Here is a 13,906-nt window from a genome sequence, read left to right as displayed (position 1 = left end):
GTACTCAATCCCGACAAGACCGAGTAGCTATTACTGTTCCCTCCCAAAGATTGGCCTTGTACTCCATCTCTCAGGCTGGGGGGTGAAATTATACACCCCTCAGACAGGGTTCGCAATTTGGGAGTCCTCCTGGACCCACAGCTGTCTTTAGAACATCATTTGTCGGCTGTGACCAGGGAGGCATTTGCCCAGGTTCGACTGGTACACCAATTGCGACCCTACCTGAACCGGGAGGCCCTTAGAACAGTCACTCACACCCTTGTGACCTCAAGGCTGGACTACTGTAACATGCTCTACATGGGGCTGCCCTTGAAGAGACTTCATTCGGAGACTTCAGCTTGTCCAGACTGCAGCCGCGCGAGCGATTGTTGTTGAACCTCGGTACACCCACATCACACCTATCCTCCACGAGCTGCACTGGCTGCCTGTTGGTCTCCGGACGCGCTTCAAGGTGCTAGTCGTTACTTTTAAAGCCCTACATGGTATTGGACCTGGGTACTTGAGAGACCGCCTCCTGCCAATCACCTCCCTACGACCAATTAGACCCCACAGATTAGGCCTCCTCCGAATACCATCCACTAGCCAATGTCGACTGTCGAGCCCTTGGGGGAGGGCCTTCTCTGTGGCTGCTCTGGCCCTCTGGAACGATCTCCCCGTGGAGATCCGGACCCTCACCACCCTTCCGGCTTTCCGTAAAGCCACTAAGACCTGGCTGTTCCGGCAGGCCTGGGGCTGATGAGTTCCTGGCCCCACTTAAACTGTTGTGACTGTTGCTCTGTTTTAACTTGCCTGTTTTGTCTTTTGTTTGTATTCCCCTTCCCCCATTGCTTGTTAGCCGCCCTGAGTCTCTCGGGATAGGGCGGCATACAAATGAAATAAACATTTCAAACATTTCAACCTTCCCTGCTGACTCTCCACAGCCAAAGACAATGGGGAAGTCAGCAAGAAGTTTGCAAGTCCCTCCAGATTTTTCTCCCACCTGTTCTCCATCCTCCGCCCTCCCCCAGGATTTCCAGGCGGACCTTCCGACGCGCCCTAAAAAGTTGGCTTTTCCAGCAAGCCAGCCTGGCCTGAACAAAACGAAATAAATTATTGATCATTGTTAATTTTAATTGAATTTTTAAAAAAATGTTATTGTTAATTCGAATTGGGTTTGTTTGGGATATTCTATTTAATTCTTTTTAACTTTTGTAATATGTGTTTTTTTAATGTTGTACACTGCCCTGGCGTACAACATTAGTACAGCATATAGGGAGAGAAGGGAGAAGGGCAGCATATAAATTCAATAAACCTAAACCTAAACCAGACGACCTGTGCCAGCCCTGCAGGCCCTTCCCTGAGGCACTCACTAAAAAGGAAAGATGTTGGTAATTTCCAAATCTTCTAACATCCAAAGAATATCAGCTGTAAATGACTCCACATAATGACTTTCTCTCTGAGGTTGAAAAGGGTGAGAATGATGATTGCTTGGAATATTCTGTATAAGGTTTCTTGAATCCTTTGTGGCAAGTGAGCCTAGGAACAGAGCTAGTGGAATGGACTTCAGGTTAGCATCTCTTGGCAATATCAAGCCTTAGGGGGCTCAAGGGCCATGGCAGCTATTCAAAACTAAACAAGGTAGGAAAGGTAGTAAAATGTGCCCACACTGCTCTGGGGGGATTCTTTGTCTATGTGAGGAGTCTGGCACACCTTTTGCCCCCTGGCAGCATCTCACAGGGCCACTTCCTGGTTGGGATTGCACACTTCAGTAAGATTCCCCTCCTTAATCTATTGGGGTTGATCATTCAATCCTAACAACACCATAAGCTTTACAGGCATGTTGTTGCATATATTAATGGGTTATAAAAAGTGCAGGATTTCATTCTACTTTAGCTGGAGCTCAGGAAGGTCATGTTCTAAAGTCCAGCAGCTACTGGAACGTTATTTATTTGGATATTTTTCTTATATAATGTTTATTTCTTCCAACTCACATATTGGAATAATTTCAGCTCTAGAACTGGGAGCAAATTATCTTGGACTCGGTAGGATTTACTTGTACAGAATGAAATTGTGCAGGTGATCAAGACATTAATTCTCCCCCTTTTGTTTCAATCAGATTCCATGTTGTAGCCTCAAAGGGTAACCTCGATTGTCTGAATGCTCTTCTTGTTCATGGAGTTGACATAGTTGCCACTGATATAGCAGGTATGATTTCCTTGTTTAAAAAGAACAATTGCATGTTGTTAGTTAAACAGCTTTGAAAGGCCAACTAATGTATTGTGTGTAAGCCTGTTGGGTTCTATGGTGCTTGTTTTATTGCTTTGAACTATAGTATCTTATTGACACCCCCCCCCCCAAACCCCACCAAAACAGGGGTGTGGTAGTATTTATTCTGCACTACAAATCAATTTAAATTAATTTTAAAAAACCCAGTTTTCTCTCTTTTCCTTGAGGTATATAATGCAGTTAAAATACAGCAATCAATTTAACCTGCAATTGGAGTTACACAGGGTTATCTATATATGTATAAATCTCTGGGTGTTTGGGGAGGGGGAATAGGCATTTCTTTGCTTATGTATGTAGCATATATATTCTGGTTATGTTCAGAATTTATTTGTTAATTCTTCTCTTCAGGAAGGACTGCTCTACATTTAGCAGCAAAATATGGACATGCGCTTTGTCTGCAAAAACTGTTGCAGGTATTAAATAGTTGACAAATTGTTAAATGTTATGTCGAAAAGAAAGCATGATAGGGAATTTTATTTCTTTGCATGGGGAAAATTTAGGATCTTTATTAGCTATATATAGTAGTTATCAAAGGTCCAGTGGGATTTCAAAAAAATGTAAAATAATTAAGCAGAAGCTGAGTAACTTTGCATGATAGAGGTGATTTCTCTGCATATGCAGGGTCCTTTTTCTTTGAGGAGGTCAGTGGAGGTCAATGCAGGTTTTGTGTGTAGCAAATCTCTCCATGGGGCAGGTGGGAAAACACCTGGAAAGGAAGTCTTACAGATCCATGTGGAGCTCATGGACTGATTTCGTAGGTAGGATGTTACATAATGACATCTTAAATGAGTGTTCCTGATCCATGCATGTAACATTTTTGAATGAAAATGTATTTGAAATGTCGCTTGACGTGTCGCCAGGTTTAGATTTTGTTATTATTAAACTGTAATGGTAAATATTGAAGGTATTGAATCTCAACACAATGGTAATAAGATACTCTTGGCTCTTCTACAGTACAACTGCTCAACAGAAAATGTGGATCTGCAAGGACGGACTGCTCTTCATGATGCGGGTAAGGGACAGGCTGTATATGCAACCAGGATTCCTAATTTAATGAGAAAACTAGCAGAGCTACTAACAACATGGAAAAGCCAATGATTAATGCAGATGCTGCTTGTGTTTCACCAAAAGATGGATGATAATTGTTAAGGAACTTTTTAAATTACCTCAGTACTTTGAAACAGGTGCATTCTGATTGAGAAATTGACTATTAGATATTAGTAGGTATTATTAAAACAGTCCAGAGACTTGTTCCATGGATCCTGCAGCCAATAAATAACCTACCAGCAGTTAAACCTTGAATTTTCCACCAGTAATATCTGTTGTTTTGCTTCCCAAAGCAATGTCGGACTGTACATCCAGCATACAGTTGCTATGTGACCATGGAGCCTTGGTGAATGCCAAAGATGCTGTAAGTTCTTTCAGAATCTTCTTTCAGGAATAGCCAAGTTCCTGGTGCTTTTTCTTTCTTAGTAAATAAAATTTTATTAAACAGTACAATTACAGTGGTACTCATCCTTATATGGTTCTTGGAGGTGCAATGAGTACCAAACATTTTTTCCTATAAGGAATAATTTAGTGAGTCATAAGGCAGCCGACATTAACAAGTTTGTGCATTGAGTACCAAACGAACAATGAATACTGGGACAGGATTTTCATGTCAACATGCATCAAGTACCAAATTTGATGAGTTTCAAAGCAGTTGAGTACCAAGGTACCACTGTACATCAATAAAAACAAATACAAGCCAAAAGAAAAAAAAGGAAAATATTAGGACGTGTGGAAAAGAAAAAAAAATAGAACAGAAAGAAATAAGAATATAATAAAGAATGAAGTAAATGAAAAAGAGACTCCTGCATTATCTACAAATTTAGTAGCTTAAATACAACAAATGATCTTTTCTTCCTGTATTCCTTCTTTTGTCTAAACAAATCCATAAAACCTCATTTCAGTCCTGATGTCAGCAAAAGTCCATTAAGGATTATTGGAGATAACAACTTGCCTATTTAACTTTGATCAAATAAACCAAATTATATTTCTTCCTTTTACTTCTAACAGTCTTAATCTTTAGTGCTTTCAAATAATGTTGCTAAACTTGATTTCTTTTCATTTTTTCTTTGGCCCTGCTCACAAAATTCTTCAAAATGTTAACAAGCTTATTTTGTAAATCCAATATAAGAAAATTTAAATCACTTTCTTGATTTGTTACTTGTATATCTTATTTTTAAAGAAATTCAAAACAAAAACATTTTCTCATGGGAAGGATTGTTTTATAATGAATAAAATCTTATTTCAAATTTATCTGGACCCTAAATCCATTTGCAACTTTCTAAAATTGACGCTTGCTTTTGCTGTTTGTTCCCAAAAGTCTTTTTAAAAAAGTTCTTAAACTTGCAGTTAAAACTTTTTTCATTAAAGATTGAAGGAAAATCATAGCTGAAAAACAGTTAGCAAACAGTTTCTGAAGGAAGTGTTGTATGTGTACTTAATGACGTTTCAAAGGCACCAATTGTGCTTCGAGCAAGATGGCTTTCACTTTTCTCCTGGAGCTCTAAACACACTGAAGATGGCTGTCCTGCATTCTCTTTGTGAGCTTTCTGGAGCACTTGTGGGTGATCTCAAGTCCACCACTTGTCTGCGGAGGAATTCTCGAAGAACAGGTCTACTTATCAGTACTTCATTCTGCACAGGCATTAGCTCTCCTTTTCATGATGCTGCCTGCCATTTCTTTCCCAGAAGTTCAAGTTTCTTGTTCTTTTGCCAGGATGGAAGGACACCACTTGTGCTGGCCACTCAGATGTGCCGTCCAACTATATGCCAGTTTCTGCTGGATAGAGGTGCTGAACTTAATGCAAGAGATAAGCAAAATCGGTAAGATATCTTCCTGCAAGTCATCTGCAGATAATCTACCTATATGCTTCTGGAAGACATTAGAGTTAGTTTCTCTGTAGTAAAACCCTACTGAGACCAAGAAATTGTGAGTTTTGGACCCTGTGGATTCTGTAACTGGAAATATTTATACTTGACTCAGAAAGATCTTGACTTGCCTTCCTTGAATTTGGTATCCAATTTGGAGGTTCTCCTGGATTTACAGCTCCTACTAGAAGAGCAAGCTGCCAACTTTGGCAGAGCAGTCTTTGTGTACTCCATAATATGTGCCACTTCTGCCTATTTCTGGGATGTTCTTAGCCATTAATGTCTCATTCACTTCCTTGTGGGTTATTCAACACTTTGTGGACTGCCCTTGAAGACTGTGTGGAAGCTATAATTGGTTCAAAATGCAATGAGGTGGATAGTTTTAGGTATCTTTTGTAATAGCCATGTGGCATCTGTATTATGTGACCTGCACTGGCTGTCAGTGGGCTTCTGAGAACAGTCCAAGGTGCTAGTTACACCTCTAAAGCCCTGTATGTCATATAAGTAGGGCATTTGTGGGACCACATGCCCAGAAGCATATCTGAATGTCCCACACAATCCTTCCATGAATCAGGACCACCTTACAGGACCCAGGAGGAGTGTCTTCTTGCTGGAAGCTTCTGCCTTGACCTATTAGCAGACGGTCAAGATCTGGCTTGTTCCTTGGCCCTGTGGGGCAGGAGAAACAGAATTTCTGTGTTTCTATAAGTCCCTTCTGTAAGTCACCTTGAGCAGCCACATAGATTTTCTTAATAAATAAATAATACATCAATGATGCGCGTGTTGGGAGCCTTTGGATTTGGGTTGACCAGGCTGAGCTCCCAACTCCCACAGTTGCTGCCTTTCCCTTTTTCCTTTCAGGCTCCTCCGGCTCCCCAAGTGGGGAAGGGAGGAGAAGCAGCAGCGGCACTTGAGGACCCCAGGTGCCAGGCGTTCCTCCACCCCCCCATCCCGCCTACAGGGAACTAAGCCCAAAGGGTATCAGAGGGGCATCTGCCTTTGGAGCACTCCCCCCCCCCATTACAATATTGAATTTTTCTTTCATAGTTTTTTCATAATTCTGTTTGTTCCAGTTCTGTTTGTTTAGCAACCACTCAAAGCTACAAGGGCACTGAAAAAAGTGATTTACAGGTGATCCTCACTCTTAGGACTATCATAGCAACCTCATGGTCCCATGTTCAAAATTCAGGGACTTGGCAACCGGCATGAACTGTATTTGCATGCTTTCTCCTTTCTCCTGCAGGACCGCTTTGATGTTGGGCTGTGAATATGGCTGTAAGGATGCTGTAGAGGTTTTGCTCAAAAATGGGGCCGATGTTTCTCTGGTTGATGCGCTAGGGCATGATGGTTTTTATTATGCACGAATTGGGGACAATGCTGAAATCCTGTCTCTGATTAAGGCTGCCTTTGAAGAATCCAGCAAAGGTACATCAGCTTTCTTTTATATTGTCAGGGGAAATTTCTTCTTCACTCATGATACTGCCATCTCCTCGTTGTTTCTGCCCATCTGATAAGATCTGGTGGAATTTGATCCTTTTGTTCATTGTCAGAGGCTCAGAAGGGTTTTTTTTTAGTCGTTGCCCTCCTTCTTTGGAAGTGCCTTTGCCCTAAGATCCCAAAAGCCACCAAAACTGTTTTTTTTCCCTAGATGACAAAACTTGGTGACTCTTGTAATTTGGGGGGGGTGTTAATTGATATGGAGCTTGTCAAGATTGAAAAACACTTAAGCTTCCTGTGACTATTATTGCTTTTCATTCTGCCAAAGAACTGGGGGGAGGGAAGGGTTAGATGGAATGCAGAGGTCACAGTCTTCAGCTGTGAGAGCCAAGGACACTTCTTCAGGTGTTGGCCAAGATGTGGAACAAAAGGCTGATTCCTAACTGGACAAGGTGACCTGTTCCATGGGAGGAGGGGATGAAACTCATTTTTAACTATGCAGGGTTGTGCAGGAAAATTTAGAGTTGGTTTTGCTTTCTTCAGTGCTGAAATGATGTACTCAATAAAGTTTTGCTTTTGGGATTTTAAAGTTCCTGAAAATGCCTGCTTTTATTGGGTTTGTTAGTTGGACAGTTGACAGAGCTATTTTCTTCCTTTCTGCCATGAAACTTTGTAATTGTTTACTTAATGATTCTGCGTTTTATGGTTCTATCATTTTATTGTTACTCTGAGCCGCCGAGATTTTAAGATGGGCAGCTACACAAATATAATCAATCAATAAATAAAGCAAGCAAGCTGGTGGTTTATTTATGAAAACAGGGTTTGTAAGCTGCTCATAGGGCACCTTCAAGGAAGCAGGAATTAACTGGTATGGTTTTAATGCAAAGTTTAGAGGTTAGGTACGGAATCTTGAAAAATTTATAGGAGGTTCCAGTTGTCTTTGATTAGTGAGTTCCTCAAGGCAGAATGTCTTCTTAGACTCATTGTAAGCCAGACTCTTCTGATACTTTTGAGATGAACCACTAATTAACTTCTTTTTCATTTGTACATTGTTTATGTCTAGTATTACTCCTGTTCCTCCTGAGCCTCAGAGGCTTTGTTGATGTAAGAGGCACATAAGCTCTTTAAATAAACCAGCTATGTTCTTTTCTTGTTTGCCAGGTGTTGTTAGAGTTTTTATCAATTTCCCTTCAGGCTTTACCCTCAACATATCGAGCTCATGTGATTAGTGGGTTTGTAATCCATTGAATCCGAAAGGGTGTCAGCTTGAGGCGGCTATTCTAAATCATCTTTGGAATTGATGTTCTGTATTGTTGGATATAAAACATTAATGAAGATGCAGACTAGTAGCTTTTAAAGAATAAGTTTGTTTTTCTTCACATTCTCCCTGAGCTTGGACGGAATATCTAAACAGAATCTTTGTTTTTAAGCAGGTTACGAAGTAATGAAGAAAGGGCAGCAACTATTGAAGGTAAGGATTCTAGGTGATGTCCAATGTATGCCTCTAATTTCTGCCCCTTGGAGGTGGTTTGGAGGAAGATCTGCCCTCTGGGGAAGATATTATATTTTTGACATCACCAATGATTGTGGCCTTTCTCAATGTGATCAGCTCTCTTTATCAGTATCTGTGGTCAAACCTGTCATCTCTGTCCAGTCTGCAGTTGCTTAATGTGACTGTAAGGAATGGGGGACTTGTGCAGATGAAGTAATTAGTATTTCTGAAATATTTCCTTACTGAAGATGAACTTCAACATTCTTTTCAGGTGCCCAGTATGCTACCCAAATGGACTCAACCTAATATCTTAGACGAAGTGAGCAATAAACCATTTCTGAAGGAGCACCAGAATGTACAGGTGAAGGAAGTGCCTTTGAAAAGAATATGACACTTAATCTATCAGCTCTTGAAAACTCTCATTTTGTTCCTAACCTACTACTCAGAATCCTGTGGTGTCTGGTGCAAACGTTAGTTGCTCGCCTTGGCAGGATATTTGCGCAGCTCTGCAAAAGGAACGCATACAAACGAACCACCAAAAGAGAAAGATAATAATGGTCTTTGCAAACATGTCTAACTTGCACAAATGTCTCATTGATGGACATAAAAGAACAGGATAACATCTTTTGAATTCTTGGAGTGGCATGGTGCTTTCTGGGCCATGGCAGGCCAATTACATACAAGCAGAAACTCGTTAGGTAGCCGACATTTTTCCACATGGGGTGTGATGGTGGTGATACCAGAACACCATTTTAGGAATATCATTGGTACAATTTCTTTATGGAGCCATCATTGGTCCTTAGTCCAGCTGAAGGTCCTTTAACAAACAAAGCTCTTTAGAGCAGGTTTACAATTGCTTAGATGTATCACAAATGCTTCTTTGTCATTGAAGGTTGGTCATCAGAGAGTGAGAACAAGAGTTTGGTTAGCAATTGGCAACTGATGAGTGAAAATACATGATTTCCACTAGGTCAGGTCTTACATGTATTTTTTTCCAATTTTTTTTAAATTAACAAACATAAAATACACACACACAAGACGTACACCACATTTACACAATACAATACGAACAGGAGCTTCCTGTTCTTTCCAATAGCAATTATCAATCGATACCGCTCACCTTATATTATTTCCCCTTCTATTGTATTTCATTTGGATTTCACCATTCTTAACCCTCTTATTTTCTTCATAACTATTATTTTTGAGTTTTGTTATATTCCTTCATTAATTCTTATTTCTTTCCTCCATCCACTTATACCATTTATCTCATATCTGGTAGAATTCTGATTCTTCTTTTCCCTGAATTTCTTTAGTTAGTTTGTCAATTTAAGCACAATCTTTTCTTATTATTTCATCTTTGCTTGGAGTTAATTTGTTTTTCCATTTCTGGGCAAAGGCAATCCTTGCCGCCATAATTATGTGTAGTATTAAATACTGGATTTCTTTTTTGTATTTCGCAGACATTATTCCTAATAAAAAAACTTCCATTCTATTTTAACCCCTGTTATTGCCTCCAGCCAATTTTTGATCCTTTTCCAAAAAAATTTAGCCTCCTCACAGGTCCGTGTAATATGTTCCGTGTATTAATTCGCATTTCCAACATTTTGGGGAGGTATTTGTTACGATTTTAGCTAACCTTGTTGGTGCCAGGTGCCATCTGTAAAACATTTTGTACTGGTTTTCCTTGTATGCAACTGATAGTGTCATTTTTAATTTTGTTCCCCCAAATTTTTCCCATTTGTCTAATTCAATATTATAGCCAAAGTTCTGTGCCCATTTTATCATTTGTTCTTTCACAATTTCCTCTTCCATTTTATACTTCAGGAGAAATTTATATATTCTCCCTATCATCTTTCTATCTGAGCTTTGAATAATTTTATCCAATTCATGTGGTTCTGTTTCGATGTCATATAATTTAGTATCATTATTGTATTTAGTTTTGATTTGGAGATAAGTTACCCAGTCAAGTTTCATGTTTCGTTCTGCCAATTCTTCACTTGTTTTTAAATTTCCCTGTCTATCAATTAAGTCTCTCTATCTTAGCATTTTGTTCAAATCTATAAAATTTGGATGGTTCGTCCTTTCTGTCGGTGATAGATAATTTGGGATTTTCACATAGTGAAAAAATAGTGGATTTTTTTTTTTGAGCCATTTTTGCATTAATGCTCTTCTAATTAAATGATTTTGAAAGTATTTGTGCATTTTATTTTTATCATCCCATAGGAATGTATGCCAGCCTGCTTACAAATCATGGCCTTCTTAGGTCAAAAGTCTTTTATTCTTAGCTCTATCCAATCCTTCACCCATGTTGTTACTGCAGATGCATATAAATCCCAATTTGGTAATGCTAAACCTCCCCTCTCTTTGCTGTCTTGCATTGACTTTAGTTTAATCCTCGCTTTTCGTCCCTGCCAAATGAACCTAGTGATTATTTTATTTAATTCTTGAAAGAATTTTTTACCCGGATTAATAGGTGCGGCTTGCAACAAGAATAAGATTCTTTGTAAAATATTCATTTTAATTGTCGCTATACGTCCCATGAGTGATTGCTGAATATTTTCCCAATTTTCTACATCTTTATTTGTATCACTAATTTATTATAATTATCATCTTTAATTGTGGAACATTTTGCCAACACCCAGATCCCCAAGTATTTCACTTTCTTAGTTATTTGCATTCTGGTGGCTACTTCCAGTTCCTCTTCTTGCTTTTTTGTCATGTTCTTGGTTATCATTTTTGTTTTGCCTTTATTGACCTTTAGTCCTGCCACTTCGCCATATTCTTCTAATGTTTGAATTAATTTCAGGCTGGATTCTAATGGAACCTCTAGAACAAATACTAAGTCATCGGCATAGGCTTGGGCCTTATATTCTTCATTTTTGAGAAGCCTTTTATTAAATTTCATTTAATAAAATTTCCAAATTTAATATAAACAGCAAAGGAGAGAGGGGGCATCCCTGTCTGACTCCTTTTTTTATTTCAATCTTCTCTGTTAGATCTCCATTCATCAGAACTTTGGCTGTCTGACTGTTATAAAATCCTTCTATCATTTTTATAAATTTTTCTCCAAATTTCATCTTGTCCAATAGTGTTATTATAAATTTCCAGATTACGTTGTCAAATGCTTTTTGTGCATCAAGGAAAACCAGTACCATTTGTTTTTTGGGGATGCGCCTCGTAATACTCTATTATGTCTGGGATGACTGTTGTATTATTTTTAATGTGTCTGTGAGGTAAAAATCCGTTTTGGTCCGGGTGTATTCGTTCATTTAAAACCTGTTTAATTCTTCCTGACATAATTGCTGCAAATATTTTATAATCAGAGTTTAGTAATGAAATTGGCCTGTAATTTTGAATTTCTTGTAGGTTGATTTCTTCATTTGGCATTAGCGATATTATTGCTTCTGTCCATGACTCAGGTATCTTGGCTTTTCCTAAAACTTTGTTAAACATTTCCACTCCTAGCTCTTCCAATATTATTTTATTATATTTGTATAGCTCCACCGGAATTCCATCTGGTCCTGGGGTTTTATTATTTTTCTGATTTTTCAGGACTAATTCCACTTCGGCTAAGGTTATTGGCCTGTTTATCGCCTCCCTTTGTTCTTTTGAGATTGGTATTATCTTTTCTGTGTTTAAATCATGTTTTATTTTGATTTCCTCCATACTATCGTGCGCGTATAGTTTTGCGAAGTATTTATGAATAATATGCTTCTTTTCTTCCGCTTTGTATTGAATTCTTCCCTCATCATCTTTTAATTGATATATCATCCTTTTTTCTCTTTCATTCTTCAATCTGTATCCCAGCCATCGTCCAGGTATGTTGGCTTGTTCAGAGTAATTTTGTCTAGCCGCTTTAATTTTCTGTGCTAATTCCTTTTGAGTTATTAAGTTGATCTTATGTTTTATCATCTCTCTTTTTTCTTTTTTAATTTTATTATTTGGGTCTTTCTGTAGTTCATCTTTGGCTTCCCTAAGTTCTTTTTACATACATTCTTGTTGCTCTTTTTGTTTTCTAGTTTTTCTCACCATGTCGGCAATTGTAAGACCTCTTGTGTATGCTTTCATAGTGTCCCAGAGATTTTCAATTGAGGTATCTTCTTGTTTCCAGAGTGAGGTGTGGGAGGAGTAACCATTGGGTATTAACCCAGCCTTCTTGCCCTTGGAGTCTGAGGATAATCTTTTGAAGCCATGCCTCTGATCCTCCTCTTGCTCTCCCAGATTAACCTCAGACTCCAGCCCAGAAGGAGTGTTTTCCAGACTCTCCCTCACCTGGAAGTTTAGAGTTTTTTTCCTTCAGGTTTTTCTAGGATTGCATCATCTAAGAATCCCCCAGGATTCTTCAGGCTGCATCACCTTGCCTTAGGATTAAGGCCTTTTTTCCTTACAGCATTTTTTTCTCCTAAGAAGATTTCTGTGGATTACTCACCCCACCTGCTGTGCTCTCAGTGCTAGACAGCCGCGCTGCCGGCTAGCACGATCCCCAGCAACCGGGCGGTTGCGTAAGAGGGCGAAAGGAGCCGCGTGGGCCGTTTGGAGGCCCCTTCGCACCCAGGAGCCCAGCGGAGGACCAGGAAGCCGACGAATCAGCATTTAAGTGTATTCTATTTCATTTACAATATTTGAATTCATCATCCATCTTTTTCTTCTTCTTTGACCTTTCCATCTTAATTTTATTGGATTATGATCTGCCCACTCATTTGCTTCTATTTCAATTTTGTCTAATTGATTACATAGACCACATGAAATCTAAGCCATGTCACTTCTTGATAGAGACAGGGGTTCGAATAAAAAGGTATATTGCTTTCTTGTTTTGTCCCTTTCTCTCCAAATATCATGTAATTTATATTCCATTGGCATCTCAAAAAAAGATTTGGGTAATGTATGTTTTTTTGTTTTATTTTTCTTTTTGCTTTCATAGTCCATTTTTTTTATCCACTATTGCATTATAATCCCCAATTAAGAAAATATTTTTATTTTCTAATTCGTTTATTTTGTTGTGTAATTTCCTATAGAATTCCTCTTGTTTCTGATTTTGGTGCATATATATTACTATTAATAATATCGGTTTTTTTGTTGTCTCTAATTCATTCATTAGCATCCTGCCTTCTTCATCAGAGTAGACTTCTTTGGAATCTATTTTTTCCTTTATATAGGTTGCTATCCCTCTTCTTTTTTTTAATCTGCCAGTGCTGTATATAATTTCCCTAGTTTTTTGTTTTCCAGAAAGTTCCTATGTTCCTTTTTAATATGCACTTCCTGTATACAGGTTATATCTACCTTCAGTTTCTTAAGTTTATTAAACATCTACGCTCTTTTTTTTGTGTGCATTCAGTCCATTCAAGTTTATCGAAATAATTGTTATTTCCTGGTCCATCTGTAGATGGGGTGTTTTTTGTTGCTTCTGGTTTGTATCTGACTTTTCCCTCTCACGCCTTCCTTTTCTGCTCTCTCTCTTTCTTGCCTCTGTTCTTCTTTCCTGTTTATTTCCTTGTCTTCTGATGTTTCTTCCTCTTGACTTCTACTTTCTAGGTCTTCTTTACTTCCTTGTTCTTCTTCCCCTGTGCAGTATTTTTCATAGAATTCCTGCGCTTCTTCTATATTCTCTATCTTATATCTTTTTCCTTGCCAAGATACCAGTACCCCTTCTGGTACCAATCACCTGTACATTATTCTGTTTTTATTTAACTGATTTGTTAAAAATTGGTATTGTCTACGTTGTTCACGAATTCTCCGTGGAATCTGTTTAAGCATGACCAACTCTTTTCCCTGGAATGTAATCATCCCTTCTCTGGT

The 13,906-nt window shown here is 38.7% G+C and overlaps 1 protein-coding gene across 3 annotated transcripts in view; it reads left to right on the top strand.

The window, feature by feature from the left end:
- The window catches only part of UACA (uveal autoantigen with coiled-coil domains and ankyrin repeats), a 52,778-nt gene that overhangs the window by 16,930 nt on the left and 21,942 nt on the right, over positions 1 to 13,906 (top strand). For 2 of the 3 annotated variants that reach the window (XM_032232449.1, XM_032232448.1), the window contains exons 3-10: positions 2,096 to 2,184; positions 2,614 to 2,678; positions 3,220 to 3,277; positions 3,606 to 3,676; positions 5,030 to 5,136; positions 6,425 to 6,606; positions 8,049 to 8,089; positions 8,382 to 8,471. In XM_032232449.1, coding sequence (XP_032088340.1) covers positions 2,096 to 2,184; positions 2,614 to 2,678; positions 3,220 to 3,277; positions 3,606 to 3,676; positions 5,030 to 5,136; positions 6,425 to 6,606; positions 8,049 to 8,089; positions 8,382 to 8,471 — 703 coding nt within the window. The remainder of the gene's footprint in view (positions 1 to 2,095; positions 2,185 to 2,613; positions 2,679 to 3,219; positions 3,278 to 3,605; positions 3,677 to 5,029; positions 5,137 to 6,424; positions 6,607 to 8,048; positions 8,090 to 8,381; positions 8,472 to 13,906) is intronic. The other variant, XM_032232451.1, reaches the window with a different exon arrangement.

This window comes from Thamnophis elegans, chromosome 16 (assembly GCF_009769535.1).
Source record: "Thamnophis elegans isolate rThaEle1 chromosome 16, rThaEle1.pri, whole genome shotgun sequence".
NCBI classification, from domain to species: Eukaryota; Metazoa; Chordata; class Lepidosauria; order Squamata; family Colubridae; genus Thamnophis; species Thamnophis elegans.
This window is presented reverse-complemented; position numbering and strand designations above follow the sequence as displayed.